We start from the raw sequence: 20,000 nt of genomic DNA, 5'->3' as shown, positions 1-20,000 counted from the left end.
AACTTTCCAGGAGTTACTGTGTGGTGTGGGATATCAGCATTGGGCAGCCTCAAGCCATTCTTTTTTGACCAAACTGTCACTGGGGATGTTTACTTAAACTTGCTGCAAGAATCCGTCAGTCCACGTGTTGAAGAGATATTTGGTGATGAAGAGATTTACTTTCAGCAAGATGGAGCACCTCCCCACTACCACCGTGATGTAAGGGCCTATCTCGAAGCAACTTTTCCGAACAGATGGATTGGGCGAAGAGGTAGTGTTGAATTCCCTGCGCGTTCCCCAGACCTCACTCCAATGGACATCTTTTTATGGGGATATCTCAAAGATAAGGTTTACGGCTCAAAACCAGCAACAGTCGATGAGCTGAAAGAGGAAATTGAAAGACAATATCTTGCAGTTCCAAATGAAATGATTCGTAATGCTGTTGAATCCATTGGTCCTCGTTATCGGCTGTGTTTGGAAGGTGATGGTCGTCAGTTTGAACATTTGTAAGGCCTAAGTCACATTTGCCACGGCGGCTGTGGGGTCTCCAAAATCTACGGCCACCAGCAATTATAGGGCGGCTGTAGTATTTCCACGGTCACACAATGTAGCAGTCACATATGTTTTTATTTTTCAGGGAGCCGCACGGCGTATTTAGAAATTGTTGAGACCGAAAACGTGGGGGTGCCGTACGGTCTTTGATTTGATGTCGCACGGTGACCTTAGGGCGTCCCTGCGGTGGCCATAGAATTTTCAAGGCAGACGCAATGTAGCCTCAAGGTGCCCGCAAGGCGACCACAGGGGGGCCGTAAGGCGAACGTGTGGCCAGATGGACGGTAACGAGTGGGTATACATATTATATACCAATTCTTTTATTACTGAATTAAAATATAACAGTTTAGAATATACCAGTACGTGGTGCCCCCAGAATCCAAATTGAATTCGTTCCAGGAGGCTGTTCGGATTGCAAAAAGTTTGATTCCCAAACTATTTTCCCAATAAGAAATAATGGAGTGAATTAATCCGTTCCTGGACCCCAAGAAAACCCACTTTCAAGACACTTTCAACTGAAATTCCCCATGTTTAAGGTAAAATAAGATGAGTAAATGACCTTCGGTGGTGGTGGATTGAATGTAAACTGGTACAATCACCACATCCAAAGGTTCACACAGGCTCGAGCTCTGGCCTGGGTTCCGATCGCTCACACACTCTGCGAGCGCTGCCCCGAGAGCAGCTCATCAAACATGATGCCCCCAGAACCACAATCACTTTCATCAAACGCATCAGGCTGAGGTAATCATGGATATTCCAAATTACAACTGGTTTTTCTGTGAAATTAAATCTTTGCCCAACAGTCCGTCACACCACGTGATTGGATTGCTTTTTTGTTATTAATTAAAACACAAGACGAGTTAAAAAAAAAAACAGCACAAATCAAGGTGAAAACACGAGGTGAAGTAGTGATCGACACATGAGAGATGCTTTCACGAGGACTTCCACCGACGAACTGAATGAACAAAGCATGAAGATGCGGGTGAAACAGGTGGGGGAGACACATGAACAAACATGAACGCTTCGTTGTGTTTGGTTTTTTAAAATGTATTCGGTTTTTAAGGCAAAATTCATTTTTCATTGATAAGGGACTATGGCAGCCGCACGAATAATGCAAGCCCACCGTACGCCCTACGTACGGTCGACGTGGAACACAACTACGTCACAACTACGGCATGTCGAATTGCTACAGCCAACGTAAAAATGAAAAAAGTTATAACTCCACGTTATAATTCCACGGCGACCCCTACGGCCTGTAAAAGATAGCCAAACGGCGTAGGGCCACCCTGAGGCCACCGCAGAAACTCTGCGGCCGCCGCATGTTTCTGTCAATTCAGAGGGCATACGGCCGCCGTATCCTCGCCATAGAGCAAATGTGACAGGCCTAAACATGCATTTATACATTTAACCATTAATCTTGTTTCGAAGTCAATAAACAATGCATTTATTATCATTTAAAGAGCGAGTACATTTTTTGGGGACACCCTGTATATATATATATATATATATATATATATATATATATATATATATATATATATATATATATATATATATATATATATATATATATATATATATATATATACAGAGGAGTGAAAGGCAATACTTTTCTTATTAATACGAACCATTTTAGGAAAAAGCACCTTGAGAAAGTCCTCTTTTTGGTTTAAGTGTACCAGTAAGGACAACCCTAACATATATATATATATATATATATATATATATATATATATATATATATATATATATATATATATATATACATATATATATATATATATATATATATATATATATATATATATATATATATATATATATATATATATATACATATACATATATGTTAGGGTTGTCCTTACTGGTACACTTAAACCAAAAAGAGGACTTTCTCAAGGTGCTTTTTCCTAAAATGGTTCGTATTAATAAGAAAAGTATTGGTACAAAATATGGTTCGTGTACGGCTTTATTAACCACTGTCACACAGGGTGTGAAAAATACAGTGTTCCAGTCTCTGAATCCATGAATTATAGCATTGTGGCTGTTCGACAGTTAAATGCAAAATTAAACAAGAATGCTTCCTGTTGAGTTGCTGCACTCCTTAAAATATTGCTTCTGCAGTGAAGAGGTTTATATTAACCTCAAAAAGATCACCAAACTGAGATATAAACCCACAACTCTGTACAGTTCAGTCACAGTTTGACGTCATGGCACAAAACAACAGGGGTCGTGAGACAGTGGTAAAATCTGTTGAAATCAAATGAAACTTCACTCTATTTTTTTTTCTTCCCAAGTGGAACCAAAAAATAAAAAAGCACATTTGAAAAGTTGAAGTTTGTATTTTCGGACCACCCCAATGTGTATGTATATATATATATATATATATATATATATATATATATATATATATATATATATATATATATATATATATATATATATATATACATATACAGATACATACATTGTTAAGAGTATGTACAACTTTTGATAAGATGAAAAATCCTCTGTGGCAATAAAGTTTTCATAGTTTGATCTGCATTTCCCCCCCCCCTTATTTCTGTGATTTGTTATGGGAGAAATTGTCCCGCTTTTAGTTGTTTCATTATTCATCGTTGTTTTCTAGAACGCATCTTATATATTATTTCCGAGTTTGTGGTTTCGTGTCACGCTATCTTCGACGTTGTTCTGTGCTCGAGTAACGTGATATTCGGCTTACATTATCTCAAAGACCATATGAGGTGCATGGTACAAAAAAGTAAATAAAATGGTTCTGAAACAGTGAAATCGTATTCCACTTACTGCATTAAAGTAAAATTACTACTGATACTCTGCATCAGTTCCTTTCTCAACCACACCCACCCCAACATGTCGCGCAGAGCGCGGGTTATGCTCGTCCCAGATTAATAGTGGGTATAACTACATCATTTTCCAGTGGCATTTGCACAATCCCATTTATTGCCAAAATAAATGAACAAGACAAATAGAGACTTTGTAGAGTTTGGTAAACATGAGACAAGAGAAAGACAAATGGTTGAGGTCATTAGTATCTTTAATTTTAGCCACAGCTCTCAGAGCCACATGGCATTTATTTGGAGACATGTCTCCTGATAGAAGCTTTTATTTAAAAAAAAACAAAAAAAACATTTTATGTACAAAACAGCATGACATGGTTCTGGATCAGCAGCAAGAGGTAATGGAGAGGAGTGAAAGGCAAACTTGAAGTCATGAAAGAGTGCAAGATTGGTGAAAATGAAGGAAAAATAATTGGATTGGTAAAAAAAGAGGGATTGGGCTGCAGTGGGGAAAAAATGAAAATGATAAAGTGATGGAGAAAAAAATATATATAATTGGTTACTGAAAGTGAGTGCAATAATGGATGTTAAATGAAGAGACAGAGGAGAAGAATGACAAGTAAGCCAGAAGTGGCAAACTTGATGTGTTGGGAAGAAACGTGAAAGGATAAAAGAATATTAGATAAGAGATAATAAACCGGAATATGAGAATAAAAATAGAAAGTAGATATAAACGGCAATGAGCAAGTGGACAGGGGTTCGAGAAAAGGGAAGGAGGAGGAGAAAAAGGAAAGACGTTTCTCGTTACATGAACATGATTGATTGCAATTTCATTTATCCCACCTTTCAACCACGTAAATGCATCGTCATCATCGGCATCAAAGTACGAGGCAACTGTGCTCCGGCTATATCTTTGGAACAAAATATTTCTATAATTGTAATTTAAACTCGGTTCGATGATTTACTCAGCATTTCACTGATAATCCCATATCTCCCTTACTCAAGCGGAAGCACCGACCAACTTACCTGCCAGGATTCGAGCTCCCGGAACAGGCAATGCTGTCTCCTCCATGAGTCTAGCAGTTGGTGCTCAAGCTCAAACACCTGAGCCTGGCTCTGGTTTAACTCCAGCTCCAAAGTTTCCTTTCTAGCAAGAGTTAAAAGAACCGAGAAACACAATATGCTAAGTTAGTTCAATAAGCAAAGCTGCATTTGTGAAACTCAAAACAATGTCGTAAAGCTCTGTCGCAAGATGAAAGGTATCAAAATGATTTGATAACCTACTGAAATAGTCTGTAAATGCAGCTACTTTGACATTTTACTTGTAAATTAAAAGTGCTTATGCCAATAGGAAATTGATTGGTTAAGCCAGGAAGTATAAGCACCTAAAGGTTGTGCCATGTATACAACGGTTGAACAACTCGTGCTCTCCTGTGAACTTTCGGGTATGGGTTGGAGCTCAAGCGGACCCAAATTGGATGAAAAGTGACATTTTACTGGCCACCTGTACCATCTACATTTATGTTGAATAGGTTAAAGATCCATTGGCATCTTTGAAAAGGTCATACAATTTGGTGGCACGGCTGACAGTAGTTCGTTGGACGTGCTCAGGATTGGATATGGCACATAGGTTTGATGGGCCAAATGATATTGGGTCTAAATTATGTTATAGCTTGTGTACTTTATTCTTTGTGATCTCAGTGATCCACACAAAATAAGTTTTGAATTTCATTGATTGTGGTCAACATTTATGAATGTCAAGTTGACAATCTGGAAGATTATCCTCCACAGTAGGTTTGATCTCAGCAGGAGCACCCATTTGTATAGACAGACAGAGAAGCATGAATAATGAATACCAATTTAATGGCTCTGATTTTTACCACATGTGGTCAAAAGCATTTCGAAAACCACAAAGGTGTTTTAGTGTTTCTAGTCATGCACTTTATACTTCATCATGTAATGGAACAAAAGAGTTATGGTTGATGATGGCTCCTGAAATGGAAAATAATTTCTTATACGGTTCTAGAAACACCCACTCCCAATGACAGTGGCCATGGCGGTGGGGAGTCATGTGTATGTGCATACATAGTTGAGTTACATTTGTATTCAAAGTCCTTTTTGCCTTAATTATACATTTTCACACTCACTTAGCCTATGATGCTTTAGACTCACCCATGTTATTGGATTTTTTTATTACTACTATTATTATTATTTTGTAATAACGCTATCTTCTATATATAAAAGAGCAAGTGTATGTCCAGCCACTAATCCACGTGACTATATGTCTCTTAATTACGTACTGTTTGAACATCAGTTGCACTACGACTACGCCTATTATTTACGTAATATTGAAACGTACTTTTTAAACCTTTAGACCATTTAGACTGCTGAGACCCCTTAGAACTTTGAAGACCCTTTGAACACCGTTAAACATTTACATCCTTTAGACCCCTTGAGACCCTATAAACCTCTTAAAATCCTGTTAAACCCATACGACTATTTTGAACCCAAAGACCCGGTGATCCTGTAGACCCCTTCAGAACCCCAAAACTCTCCAAGACCCAGTAGAACCCTTAGACCCCTTTTAGCTTAAAAAATAGATTAATGAGTAAAAATACTTCCAGTAGGTGTGTACGTCAAATAAAGGTCACAATTGTGTGGTAAAGGTGTCGGGGGCAATATTGCACGTCACACTTGAAGCGATTGCTGGGAGAAATCACATATGAGGCCCCAATATTAAGGTTACAAACGATCCATACAGTCCACATATAATTTGATGGTCAGAGTAATTGGACAGGCAATGAGATACATCATTCATGTGTAAAGACTCATTTAAGCATCTTTATGAGCTAAAGGTCATTGAGGCCTCGCAAGCCAAGACTACTCTGGTCCGTTAATCTGTGGGGGAAGCGATAAGCATAGAATGCCTCAAGAACATTAGGTTTCCTTCAAGTTTCTTTCAATTTAGTGTTAAACAGCAATGGTCACTGTTTAAAAAGGTAATCATACATTGGAGAGAATTAACTGAAGAGTTTGTGGTTATCATAATTTTTACTTCCTGTAAGTGTGCCCCACAAAACGTCATGATAAGCTATTTATATACCTTAACACAGAGTTTGTCCAAGGCAGAAAACTCCCAAGGGGACAGGGAGCAAATGAAGTCACTACAACCTCCATCGTGTGACCTTTAGTCCCCCTGTCAAGTTTGGTTGAGATTGGATAAGTTACAGCTGAATGTATGGTGGTCAGATAGAGACAGACAGACAGACATCAAATTGCGTATTTTCGTGTGATAAAATTATATTGCATGCTCAGAGGAAATACAAATTTTTATTGGTATTTATGCAGTATATGTTGTTTTTTAAAAACTTTTTATATATATATAGTATAACGTTTTTAGTATATGTCTTCATTTATCAAGATGTGTGTGTGTGTGTGTGTGTGTGTGTGTGTGTGTGTGTGTGTGTGTGTGTGTGTGTGTGTGTGTGTGTGTGTGTGTGTGTGTGTGTGTGTGTGTGTGTGTGTGTGTGTGTGTGTGTGTGTCACTCAAATGTTGGTGGTGTTGGTCGTATGGCAGCTTAGCTGCCGGGGTAGCTATCATTTCCTGAAGCACGACTGTCGCTGATGCAGTGACCCTCTACCAGTACACACACTGGAACTGGTACTCATTTCGCCGACCTCGTAAGGATGACAGGCTGAGTCAACCCCCTGGTGTATTAATTCAGCGGCCGACGGGGCTCGAACTCAGGTCCCTAGGATCCCAAGCCGCCACCCTAACCACTGAGCCAACACCAGGCTACTCAAATGTTATGATGACTTAAGTCATCGGACAAAAATAAAAAAAAACAAAAAAAAAAAACACTCCATCAAGTCCAGGAGGGAGAAAGAATAAATGGTTGGGAGTGATGGTAGAAAACAAAGGAGGAATTGAAAGGCAAGACTCAGAATACTATTCACCCAGCAATGGCTTCATCGAGCGCTTTCAAAAGCATCTGTTGGTTTTCCTCTAATATGCTCTGCTGCTGTTCAATCTTCATCGGTAAATCTCGATTTTGTTGTTTCTTTGGATTACAAACCTCCATCGCTTCCTGTTCTCTGTCCTCTCTCCGGGAATCTCTCTTCGGGTATGACAACAGGTGTACAAATCGGGTTAATAAAATAAGCATGACAAGATACGTGATGCTGTTCATTCCCATTTTGACACAGTAAATATCTCCACAACTTTATTTTCCCTTCTACTTCTGAATTACAAAATAATCGTAATCATAATAATAAATGCTCCAATGAAATGCATGAAATCTTACCTTGCACATGGTTCCCTGCAGTAGAGTTTCCACCAGTGCATACGCCTCAAACACTAACTCCCGCAAACCTCTTTGGAAAGGAACTGTCAGGTGGGGGAATCTTGAAACTTCCTTTCTTGCAGCATATCCTCCATCATCCCAGTTTCCTTCCAAGTTTGATATCTGCTTAGCTGAGAACGCACTGACATAACATCTGCATTTCCACGCCTCAATTTTTATCCTGTTAAGTTTGAAACTCTCCCCACACTCTGCGTATTGTTTTTTCTTCTCTCTTCTCAGCTCTTTATCCTTTTTTTCCAGGTTATTTTCTCCACCTGTGTTCTTTATTCCCACCTCAACACACTTCGTTTTCGTTTCCTTTTTCCATCCATTTCTTTCACTTGCCTTAGTTTTAAGCTCTTCCCTGGGCTTTTTCTCGAACTCTCGACAGACTCTATCAATTGTTCTGTAATTACGCTCCTCATTCCTCTCCATTGGCATTCCTTTTTGATAGTGGTCTCCAGTCCAATCATTTGATTTAGCAACACTTGTTCCTTCAATCTGTGCCATGTGATGCTCATTCTCCGTTGGGCTTCTTTTCATGACAATTTCTTTATCCCAATCTGCCTTACAAAGCCTTATGTCAGCATGTTCACCACTCTCAAGACCCAACTTCTCACATTCTCCACTACTCTTCCACAATTCATCTTCCAAATCCACATCTGCTCTTGTGACCTTTCTCTTCCTTGTACATAACTTCTGGGCCTTATTTCTGATAGCCTTTAATGATTCTTTCACTCCCTCTGATCTTTCTTCACCAATCCTTTCTTCTATTCCTGATGTTCCACTGATTATATCTCCGTTCACCATGGGCTCAATTTCCCATTGTCTCATTTTCCTACTTTTTCCAATACTCAGAGGGGAGGGATGTCCAAAGTCGTGACACCGCAGATGGCAGCAAAGATCTTCCAAGAGGGAATAAGCAAGGTCAACATCAGCCTTCAGCTGGGGAACAGAGAATATCAGACTGAAGAACAGGGAAAAATTGGAAGACTTGGGGGCATCTCATGCATTCTTAAATTTTGCGAAAGATCAGGTTTGTTTAGGATAGCAATAAATGTAAACAGGATAAATGCTGTGAATTACGAGATAGTTGTGGGGTGGGTAGACCCAAGGAATGAAGTTTGAAATGGGGCTCACCAACCTGTTCAACCTCAAGGCTGGCTTCTATCTCTTCTCTTATAGATGCTTCTCCCATGAATGCCATCTTCTCTCCCCACCACGTACCCTCAGGCCTCTCTGGCCTTGTGTCTGTGATTTCCTTCATTCCTCTAATCCAATCATACTGTTGTTCTTCAACTTCATTTCTTCCCACTGTTTTGTCATTATCAACTCGTTGTGGGCATCCTTTGTGCCAAAGGTTGAGAACTGCTTTTAGCTCTTGCTCCTCTTCCTGAGCTTGGCGTATCTGCAGTGGATGGATGAGGAGGTATTTAATTTGATACACAAAACTGGAGAGGATTGTTGTGTGTAGACAATAGTGATAGAGATAAGCATTTTAAAAAAACAGCAACACACCAGTAACCCTCACCAGATCATCCTTGTGCTGCAGCTCCTCTTTGACCTCTTGTAAAATCTCTTTCAAACTTCCATTTTCTTCCTCCATCTCCTGCAACCTTTCCTCCAACTTTCTTCCACAGACATTAAGATGTGCAATCTGTAAGAAAGGTGTAAGAATGCTGCTTGTTTATTTTTAATCAGAAGTGTTTTCTCCACTGAGACAAAGGCACACCATGACTACAGCACATGCTTGTCAGGGTGAATGCTTTAAAATTCAAATCAGCAAAACCTTTCAATCCACATCTCTGGAGCAAACATATTTTTTATGTTTGACTACAAATTAAGAAAGATGAGAGATCAAAGGAAATAAAAAGGAGCCAATGTGATAAGGATAAATGGGGGACGTGTGTGTGTGATATCTACATAATAAAGCAGGACTGTCTGTCTGTCTGTCTGTTCATCCCCAAACCACTCCCTCAGTTTTGGGGCGAGCCCACCAAACTTTCTGTGGACCCTTTTGGGGTCTCAGCGGGTGTCCTCAAGAGGATTCATAAATTTCTCAATACAATTATGATTTGGAGTTTCCACCCGCACGAAACCGTTCTCTCTCCGCATGTGAAAACATTCACAGGTACGGCATTCACAGTTTCGCCATTCACTGGTTTAGTAATATCTCAATACAATTGTGATTTTGAGTTTCCACCTGAACGACACTGCCTGTTCTCCATCCGAAGGTGGGTGGAAGCTTTCAGAAATTTCTTAATACAATTATGAATTTGACTTTTCACCTGTACGAAGTCAGTCTGTCTGTCTGTCTGTCTGTCTGTCTATCTGTCTGTCTGTCTCTCTCTCTCCTCATTCACAGGTTCGGTATTATCATTTTTGCCATTTACCGCATGTGGAAACATTCGCTGGTTCGGTAATATCTCAATGCAATTGAGATTTTGCGGTTCCACCCTCATGATGCCAATCTTTCTCCGCATGTAAACACATTCATGCCTTCGGCAATTTCTTCATACAAATGAGATTCTTGGTTTCCACCCGTGAGATGATGGAATTTTTCACGTATAAACACATTCATGGATTCGGCATTTGCAGTTTCGCCATTAACAGTGTACAGAACCATTACTCACCTTCTGGAGGGGTCAGCTGCAGTTTTTTTGTGTGTCGACGTCAATCACGAACTGGCAGTCCATGCCTGACATTCAATTGAAGGTAGCACAGGAATGTGGAATTTATTGGTTCATGGTTTGGCATCACACCATGTCAACCTCACACCACATTCGCTTGAGACTTTTTGCTATTTAGAATTTTTGCTACAAGAAAATAGAATTTCAGGAAGGGAAAAGTTAAATATATTCTATACCAATGCCAGAAGTTTAAATAATAAGATGGAAGAGCTTGAAGCCAAAATAGATAGCGAGGAGTTCGATATAGTTGCAGTGAGCGAGACATGGTTTAAGGAGGAGAGTAACTGGAGGACAGGATAAGAAGCCTACAAGGTGTATCGGTGTGATGGGAAGGAGAGAATAGGAGTAGCAATCTGGGTAAAGGACAGCATTGCATCAAGAGAAAGGGGTGACATTAAGGAAGGAATAAATGTTGAGGATTCTGTATGGGTAGAGATTAGAGATTGTAAAATCAGTAAGATACTGGTAGGATGCTTTAATAGGGCTCTGGGTGTGAAGGAGGAAGGAGGAGTATATTAAGAATTCAAAAGGGCATTTGGAAAGGGAAGAGTGTTGATTTTAGGGGATTTCAACCTGCCAGGGATATATTGGGTCCAGGAACAGGGAAAGGGAAGAGCAAATGAGGATTTCCTCGTTTTAGTCCAGGATTGCTTTTTAACCCAATTTGTAGATTAGCCCACGATGGGGAGTGCAGTGTTAGACCTCCTTTTAAGTAACAATCCCAAATATGGTGGAGGAGGTGGAGGTCAGGGAGCATTGAGGAGCAAGTGACCATAACATTGTGTGTGCAAAGATTCTGTTCAGGGTTAGAGTTCAGGATAGTAGGGTAAGGCGATTAGATTTCAGGAAGGTAAACCTTGAGGGTATGAGGAGAGAGTCGGGTGATGTGGATTGGGAGAAGCTAACAACAGGACAATCAGCATCAGAAAAATGGGAAACCTTCAAGGACCAAATGTGTAGAGTGCAGAGTAAGTACATTCCAATGAGGTGTAAAACTAGAAGCAGAAAGAGACTAGAGTGGTTGAGCAGTGAGATAAGGAATACTATTAAGGAGAAGCAGAAGGCCTTTATTAGGTTCAAAATAATAGGACTAGAGTTAGATTTATATCACTATCGAAGTAAACAGAGACAAGTTAAGAAAATAACTCAATAAGCCAAAAGAGAGTATGAGAAGGACATAGCTAAGAACATTAAACATAATAGCAAGGCTTTCTTGAAGTATATCAGGGGAAAATAACAGGTTAGGACCAGTGTGGGTCCATTGAGGAATAGCACCGGGAGAGTGGTTTGTGATGGCAGGCTTATTAAACAGGTTTTTTTCTTCAACTTTTACACAAGAACAGTCAGGAGAATTGCCAATAGCTGAGAGTATCTATCAAGGAGGTGAGGAAGGGCTTTTAGAGAAGATCCAGGTTGGAGTGGAGGAAGTAAAGGAACAGCTCAGTCATCTAACAGTAGATAAGGCTCCGGGGCCAGATAATATGCAACCGAGAGTATTGATGGAGGTGGCTGAGCAGGTCAGTGAGTTGTTAATGGATACTTTCAATAATTCCCTGGAGTCAGGACACCAACCGGAGGATTGGAGAGAGGCAAATGTAATTCCATTATTTAAGAAAGGATCCAGAGAAGAATTGGGAAACTATAATTCTGTTAGTTTGACTTCAGTTGTGGGAAACTATAAACTATAAACTGTGGGAAACTATAAACCTGTTAGTTTGACTTCAGTTCTGGTACTTAATTAATGTTGGAAACATTAATTAAGTACCAGATGAGGAATCATTTAAATAAATAAAAACTAATTAAAGGTAGTCAGCATGGGTTTACCAAAGGTAGTTCTTGTCTAACAAATATTTTTGAGTTGTAAGAAGCAGTCTGATTGGGTGGATGAGGGAAAGGTAGTGGACAGAGGGATATCTAGACATTAAGAAGGCATTTGATAAGGTACCACATCAGAGTTTTTAGCCAAAGTGAGGACTTGTGGAGTGGCTGATCAGGTCGCTAATCGGATTACAAACTGGCTTCGTGATAGGAAGCAAAGTGTGGCTGTGAGCTAGAGGATGTCTTGCTGGGAGGATGCAAGTCATGGGGTACCTCAAGGATCTGCACTCGGACCATTACTATTCATTAATTACATCAACGATTTCGATAGTGGAGTGAAGAGTAAGATTTCCAAATATGCAGATGACACAAAGCTTGGAGGTAAGGTGGACAGCAGAGGGGGTGGTGATCAGATTCAGGAAAGTATTGACACGCATAGATTGGGCAAAAGATTGGCAGATGCAATTTAACCTGAGCAAGTGTAAGGTGTTGGGGATGGGAAATAACAATGAAAATCGAGATTACAGGATGCAAGGGGTAATTTTGGAGCATGTCACACAGGAGAAGGATCTGGGCATGGTAATAGATATGGGAGATAAGTAGGCAGCACAGTGCCAGGCAGCTATAGGTAAAGCAAATAGGGTTTTAGGTTGTAGTCGGAGGGAGATCATTTATAAATCAAAAGAGGTGGTGTTAATATTGTACAGGAATTTAGCAAGGCCACATCTAGAATATTGTGTGCAGTTTTGGTTACCACAACTCAAGAAGGACGTATATGCTATGGAGAGGGTTCAGCAGAGGGCTATAGTCCGAGTGTTGGCCAGAAAAGCGTGCATTAGGGTCCGCACAATGTTTTTCTGCATTTTTGTGATCATCAGACCATCTGAATGAATATTCAGATTGATGCCACTCTGGCAACCTAGAGCATTTTTGTAGAAAACCATTAATATGCAAATTAGCGGTGGCCATTGTCGAAATTACTATTTTTCATAATATCTCCAAAAGAAAGCATCCAAATAGCCTGGTTGAGGTGTCTACAACCGTGTTTTTAAGGTCACTGGTCAAGATAAACCCACTTAAAATTTAATAACATTGAAATTTAGCTCATTAATATGCAAATTAGCAGTCGCCATTATTGAAAATGTAGATAAATACACATATAGATAGAAAAAAAAAACACCGGTCTTTGTGAATATAGATTACTTTGTTATTCATACAGATTCAACAATTCGACAGTATGCAATGAAAGCAGCTAACAACATGAACAAAAGAAGACATTCCTGTGTAAGTCAAATGTTCATATATATATATGTATATATATATATATATATATATATATATATATATATATATATATATATATATATATATATATATATATATATATATATATATATATATATATAGTATACCCCGGTTAAAATAGGTGTACCATATCCCTGTGTCGTAAGAGGCGACCAGGGTTGCGTCAGGAAGGGCATCCAGCGTAAAACATGTGCCAAGTCACTATGCGGATCATACGGATGATCCGATGATCCGCTGTGGCGACCCCTAACGGGAGCAGCCGAAAGAAGAAGAAGAAGAAGATATATATATATATATATATATATATATATATATATATATATATATATATATATATACATATATATATATATATATACATACAACAGGTTTGTAAACCTTATGAAAGCTACTTCAGTGCTTGGTGTCTCATTCAGTGTCAGAGTCATCAAGGGCAAATGCAGCAGCTGTCTTGGTGCACTCATTCCTGCAGCCAGTATCTCCATGGCATGTACAGAAAACTCTGCATGGTAACTTGGCTGCTGTGCAGCGGCATTGAGCTGTGTAGCATTGCTTGTCGGAGGAACATCCACATCGTATTAGCTGCAAGATCTCTAGTGATGCAAGTGCGACGTTGGGCGGCAACATAATTGGAAGTATTGATCTTGATGCCTCATCACGTTTCCATCCGTACTGAGTGGGATCCAGAGGTGGTGGCTGCAGCTCAGCAGCTGACTTCCATATTGCTGTCTGGATATGAGCACGTTGCACGTTTTGTTCAAAGGACTCTGTAGTTGGTGGCAGAGCCTTTAGGTCTGGTGCTTTGATGGCATTTGGTTTCACCATCTTCATAGACCACACCTCTTTACGAACATCAGACATGTTGCTTCTCTCCTTGCTCCCATAGCAAACAGCCATGATCACAGTGGCTTCAGCAATGACATCATCAATAGATGCATCTACATTCCCAAGCTGTTAGGGTTAGGGTTGTTAGGGTTAACAGCTTGGGTAAATCGCTCAGGATAAACCCATTTAACATTAACGGCCACTCCATACAGTTGTTGGTCATTTGTGAAGATGGTTACGGTTTGTCCACACTCTGCGGTCAAGCGTTTTCCCTCCTCCATTGCTGTAAACATCGTGTCCGGATCAGCTGGATCCATATCGATGAGTGGTGTATAAATGGCCCTCGTTGCAGGTTGGATGGATCGTCCTTGCTCTCTGCAGAGCTTCGTATTAAAGCCACCAAACTCTGGTGTGTTCTGATCAGAAGTGATTTGCTTCAGAAAAGAGAAATCCATATCTTGAACTCTCCTAAGTTGGAGCTTGATGAGCCAATACGCAGAGAGGTAACACCACACGTGTGGCTTCTTCAACTGGCATCACTGGTTTCTCAGGTCCCTTGTACCTTTGAACTGAAATGTCTTCTGTCACAGGTGTCTTCATTTAATCACGGGTCAATCGTCTGATAATGGCTTCATCTTCAGATGTGGAAGATATCTCCTGATCTTTTATGGTAAGTCGTACTGCAAGAGAATGTGTTGAAACGAGTCCATTCTGGGATGAGATATTTGTGTCGAAGTTGTCAGCAACAACCTGAACGAGGCCACATTCAGCATTGGCGGTTCCCCTAATCCCGGAGTGAACAGTTGCAGCCTTTGCTGCTGATCCCAAGAAACGCTGAAACTCATCATAGGAACAGGTCACACGATAGTTGTACAACTGCTCGATGAGGCTTTTACGACTGACTAGAACGCCCAGTGCAATTTAAAGTGTAGTTGGTCGATTGGTGATCATATTCGTTATGATGTTTCCTATCAGAGCTCCTGGAAGTGTGCAGTCCGGTTTTGCTGATATTTTGGAGAGTAGCAATTGAAGGGTTGAACTCGCTGCTTCATTAGCAATATCTATATTAATTCTCGTCTGATAGGAACTTGGGTCGGATGACAACTGCTTAGATTCCTGTGCAACCTTCTTGGCAATTCCTTCTATGGAAGCATCAATGGCATCATCTTTATCTGATGCTACTAATTTGATCGCAGTAGACGCTCTGCTGCGAAACAAGATTAAACTCGCGACACCTTCACCAGACAGAACCAGAAGCTCAGAGCCAATTATATCCAACAATTTGGATAACAGGGTTCGTCGAGAGTATAGCTTTCCTCCATGATCCTTGTACATATTGTAGACTTCTACTGAATTCCAGATGCGCAACATGTCGTTTTTCATCGATAGGATGGTAGAACTGACAGCTGGCTCAATGTCCTGAGTTTCTCTGCCACTGTGTGCTGCTGCTGCAACAGAATGGGGTGCCATGAAGGACTTTCTGCAGTCATCGTGATATCTCGCATCACCAGCATGAAGATCACTGATTGCGCCCATTAATCGTACTTTGACCTGGCGTCCTTCTTCATCCTGGCGGGAATCGATAACATCTCGAACAGTTTGTTTGAAAGTTGTCCGATCAACACGATCTGCAGTCCTACAAAGGAGAACTCACCGCCAGTGATGAGGATTCTTCTTATCAAAGTCCATGGTGCACTTTTCTCCGCAAAAAATGCAATGTTCTTTAAAGTCAAATACTGTCGTCTTTGAACGTTGGCTTCTTTTGCTTGTTGAAGCATCTTCCAGACATTACTCATTCGTTTCAAGTGTCTTTCTATGTGTGAGCGTGATGTGTATGTTGACACACAGTCTCTATGGCATTTGAGCTCGATAGATTCGTCTGCCTGTAATCTCTGTTCAAGCTCTTCGTGTATACCATCTTGTCTTGCTTTGCTTGACCGGATGATACTTCACACTCTGTCTGGACCAACTGTTACTAGAGGTTTTCCAGCTTTAGTTGCATCGCAGGGACTGAAGAAACAGTCTCCCATGGTGATGGAGCCTCAACCTGTAACAATAGAGGTAATTATAAACATCAGAAAACATTTAATTTCTTTGTTCGTATTATAAAAAAAATTCTCAGGAAGCAGGTTCCACCCTGTGTACTTTTAAAGATCAATAAAATACAGTTGCTTTCAGACAGATCATGTTAAATAATTAAAAAAAACTTGCTTGCAAATAATATCGATTATTCTACTGTATCAGAAGACATTACTCTTACTTAAAACTCAGTTCTCCATGTTTCTTTCATTACATTACAAGCCTCAACTTACTTGATCAGAAACAGTTCATGCCGTTGATCTTCTGAGGTCAGCCAATCTTCACAACTGTACTGGGGATAAACGGCTCTGCGCAAGTTATTTTCAAACAGTTTTGTTGTTGTTGTATAACTGTACTGCAAAAACGCCGATCGGCGTGGACAAATTCAGGGGGTAGGTCAGGTCAGGTATGGGAGCATGCGCCAGAGCAGAGCAGCAGAGCAGGGGTAGGGTTATGCTAATTTGCATATTAATGAGCTAAATTTCAATGTTATCAAATTGTAAGTGGGTTTATAATGAGCAGTGACCCTAAAAACATGGGTTTGGACACCTCAACCAGGCTGTTTGGACGCTTACTTCTGGAGATATTAAGAAAAATTGTTATTTTGATAATGGCGACTGCTAATTTGCATATTAATGAGCTAAATTTAAATGTTATTCAATTTTAAGTGGGTTTATCATGATCAGTGACCCTAAAAACATGGGTGGAGATACCTCAATCAGGCTATTTGGATGCTTACTTTTGGAGATATTATGAAAAATAGTAATTTTGACAATGGCCACCGTTAATTTGCATATTAATGGATTTCTACAAAAATGCTCAAGGGTGTCAGAGTAGGGTGGTCCAAAATCATAAGGGGAAAATTCAAAATTTGAATATTCTTGGGGCATGTTGATCATTTTGTTCGACCTGACTAGAAAATACTCCTGGCCAAATTTGCCACAGTTCCAAAAATATTTCGGGGTCCATCAAGAGGAAGGAAGTTGTTACATCCGGTGGGGGTTGCTACATCCGGTGGGAGAGAAGAAGACGTCAGTGGGAGAGAGGGAGACGTCAGTTGAGCTTTCGGTTCGCTGTCGGTCGGTGTTAAAAGTACTCTTTTATTTTTCTTTTTTTATCTCTAATTTTTTTCTTCTTCTTTTTGATTCCCAGAGTGAGTGAGTATGGCGTGTTCTACACGGAAAAGCACGGAACTGTTCCTCTTGGATCAACCATTGGAGAAATTCACCGACCGCCAGTTGCCCACTGCCCACTGAGAACATTTTATGCTCTTTCCTTTCATTTTTCCGATTAGTATTGTGACATTATAATGAATCCGTTGAGAGACTTTGATGGACCACTAAACCACCTCCAAATCTGCTAATTTTTTGTTTCTTTGCGTTTTTCAACGTCAGGAACGATTTGGCAAACATGGCCGCGAGAAATTCGAACTTTCATTTTTTTGGACCACCCTCGTGTCAGAGTGGCATCAATCGGAATATTCATTCAGATGGTCTGATGATCACAAAAATGCAGAAAAACATTGTGCAGACCCTGATGCAAGGTCATCTTGAAAAATGGTGTTTGACATCCGGACTATTACTAGATTGATTCCGGACCTAGCTCGACTTAGCTGTGAGGAGCGGCTGAAGGAGACAGGGCTTTATTCACAAGAAAGGAGGCAGTTATGAGGAGATATGATAGAGATGTTTAAGATAATGAAAGGTGTAGATAAAATAAATGTAGATGAATTATTCAACAGAGTAAACAGTGATGGACCAGGGGCCATAGCCTGAGAGTTAAGAAGAGGAGAGTGAAGGCGGTAGTAAGGCAGGGGTCTTACTCAGTGAGTAGTTAATGCATGGAATGGCCTCCCTGGAAAGGTAATGGCAGCAGAAACAGTAGATAAGTTAAAATTGGAATTAGATAACTACCTGTAAGTTATGGAGATAGAGGGGTATAGGGATGTTGACAGGACTTTGCAGTAGCTTGAGCATTGATGGGTGATTGTGTGCATGTGTACGGAGTGCTGTTGGTGGGGGGGGGGGTCTCATCAAAAGGTGTTGTGTGGTTGATGATGTGTGTTTTTTAACCAAGCCCATGCCCTCTCCCCTGAGGAGAAGAAAAAAAGAATACAAAAACTACAAAAACTTTAAATAAATAGGTAAAACCACAAAAACACTATTTTTAAAAATAATAAATTTTGCATTTTATTCTTTGGATCTTGTGTTGATAAATTAGTGTGGTGTTGATGTCGAATAGGCATGATGGACTGAATGGCCTCCACCTGTGTCTGATTTCCTTGTGTATCTTTGTGAAAAAAAACTTTTACAAACAGTACAATCGGTATGATTTTATGATAACAATGACATGTGGAATTCGCAGGTTAAAAAATTTCCCATTCGACTCACTTCTTCGTGCTGCTGCTTGTAAAAGCCAGGTGGAAATGAAGTGGTCATGGTAAAAAGGGAAAGCAAAAGGAAAAGGAGAAATATTAGTAGTGGAGAGGAGTCCAAGGCAACAGTAGAAACAAGACAAAAGGGAAGGAAAAGTAAAGAAAAGGGAAAGATAAAAGGCTCAGAGCAAATGTCAAGGGAATGTTACTGAATCCAAAAGAAGATGGTTTGAGATTAGACTTTGTAAGCGAGGTTCGACTGATCATGATTGTCGAGACATATTACATATGTTTAAGACACGAGGACAATTAAGGAACATTCAATAAAACATTCAGGTAAAGAGGGTGCAGGCCAATAAGGAGGTAGAAAGGAGCGTTTTTATACTGGAGAATCTACAATGGCCTGCAAAAGTATTCACTCCTGAGCAATAATGCCACATATATGTGAATTACAAATTACAGTGCCTTCAGAAAGTATTCACACCCCTTCACTTTTGTCACATTTTCTTGTTGCAGCCTGAATTTAAAATTGATTAAACTTCATTTTTTTCCACCAATCTACACAAAATACCTCAGAAGGACAAAGTGAAAACATGTTTTTAGAGATTTTTACAAATCAATTGAAAATGAAAAGTTGAAATATCTTGTGTCAATAAGCATTCAACTCCTTGAGTCAATACTTTGGAGAAGCGCCTTTGTCAGTGATTACAGCTTCAAGTGTTCTGTATCACCTTTGCACATCTGGATTTGGGGATTTTCTCCCATTCTTCCTTGCAGATTTGCTTAAGCTCAGTCAAATTTGATGGAGAGCGTCAGTGAACAGCCTCCACAGATTCTCAATGGGATTCAAGTCTGGGCTTTGGCTGGGCCACTCAAAGACTTTCACATTCTTGTTCTGAAGCCATTCCAGTATTGCTTTGGCTGTATGCGTGGGGTCATTATCCTGTTGGAAGGTAAATCTTCGCCAGAGTCTAAGATCTTTTGCACTCTGAAGCAGGTTCTCTTCAAGTATTTGCCTGTATTTGGCTCCATTCATTGTTCTCTCCATCCTTACAAGTCTCCCAGTCCCTGCCATTGAAAAGCATTCCCGTAGCATGATGCTGCCACAAACATGCTTCATGGTAGGGATTGTGTTAGATGGGTGATGAGCTGTGCTTAGTTTCCACCAGACACAGGGCTTTGGGTCATTCCGTGCCAACTCACCTAAATTTCAAAAACCTCCCCAAGTCACCTCCTC

The 20,000-nt window shown here is 40.1% G+C and overlaps 1 protein-coding gene across 3 annotated transcripts in view; it reads right to left on the bottom strand.

The window, feature by feature from the left end:
• Nucleotides 1–3,568: 3,568 nt before the first annotated feature.
• Nucleotides 3,569–20,000, bottom strand: part of LOC147026086 (uncharacterized) — a 66,054-nt gene continuing 49,622 nt past the window's right edge. The window contains exons 4-10 of one of the 3 annotated variants that reach the window (XM_085881127.1): nt 18,780–18,794; nt 9,204–9,329; nt 8,817–9,080; nt 7,634–8,617; nt 7,287–7,447; nt 4,356–4,476; nt 3,569–3,967 (exon numbers count right to left, since the gene is read on the bottom strand). In XM_085881127.1, the coding sequence (XP_085737253.1) occupies nt 3,917–3,967; nt 4,356–4,476; nt 7,287–7,447; nt 7,634–8,617; nt 8,817–9,080; nt 9,204–9,329; nt 18,780–18,794 (1,722 nt within the window). In that variant the 3' untranslated portion in view covers nt 3,569–3,916. The remainder of the gene's footprint in view (nt 3,968–4,355; nt 4,477–7,286; nt 7,448–7,633; nt 8,618–8,816; nt 9,081–9,203; nt 9,330–18,779; nt 18,795–20,000) is intronic. The other 2 variants (XM_085881128.1, XM_085881129.1) reach the window with 2 other exon arrangements.

Source organism: Eptatretus burgeri, chromosome 5 (genome assembly GCF_056783735.1).
Source record: "Eptatretus burgeri isolate ZD-2024b chromosome 5, Ebu_testis_v1, whole genome shotgun sequence".
Lineage (NCBI taxonomy): Eukaryota > Metazoa > Chordata > Myxini > Myxiniformes > Myxinidae > Eptatretus > Eptatretus burgeri.
The sequence above is the reverse complement of the archived record's forward strand: the minus strand, read 5'-3'. Positions and strand labels throughout refer to the sequence as shown.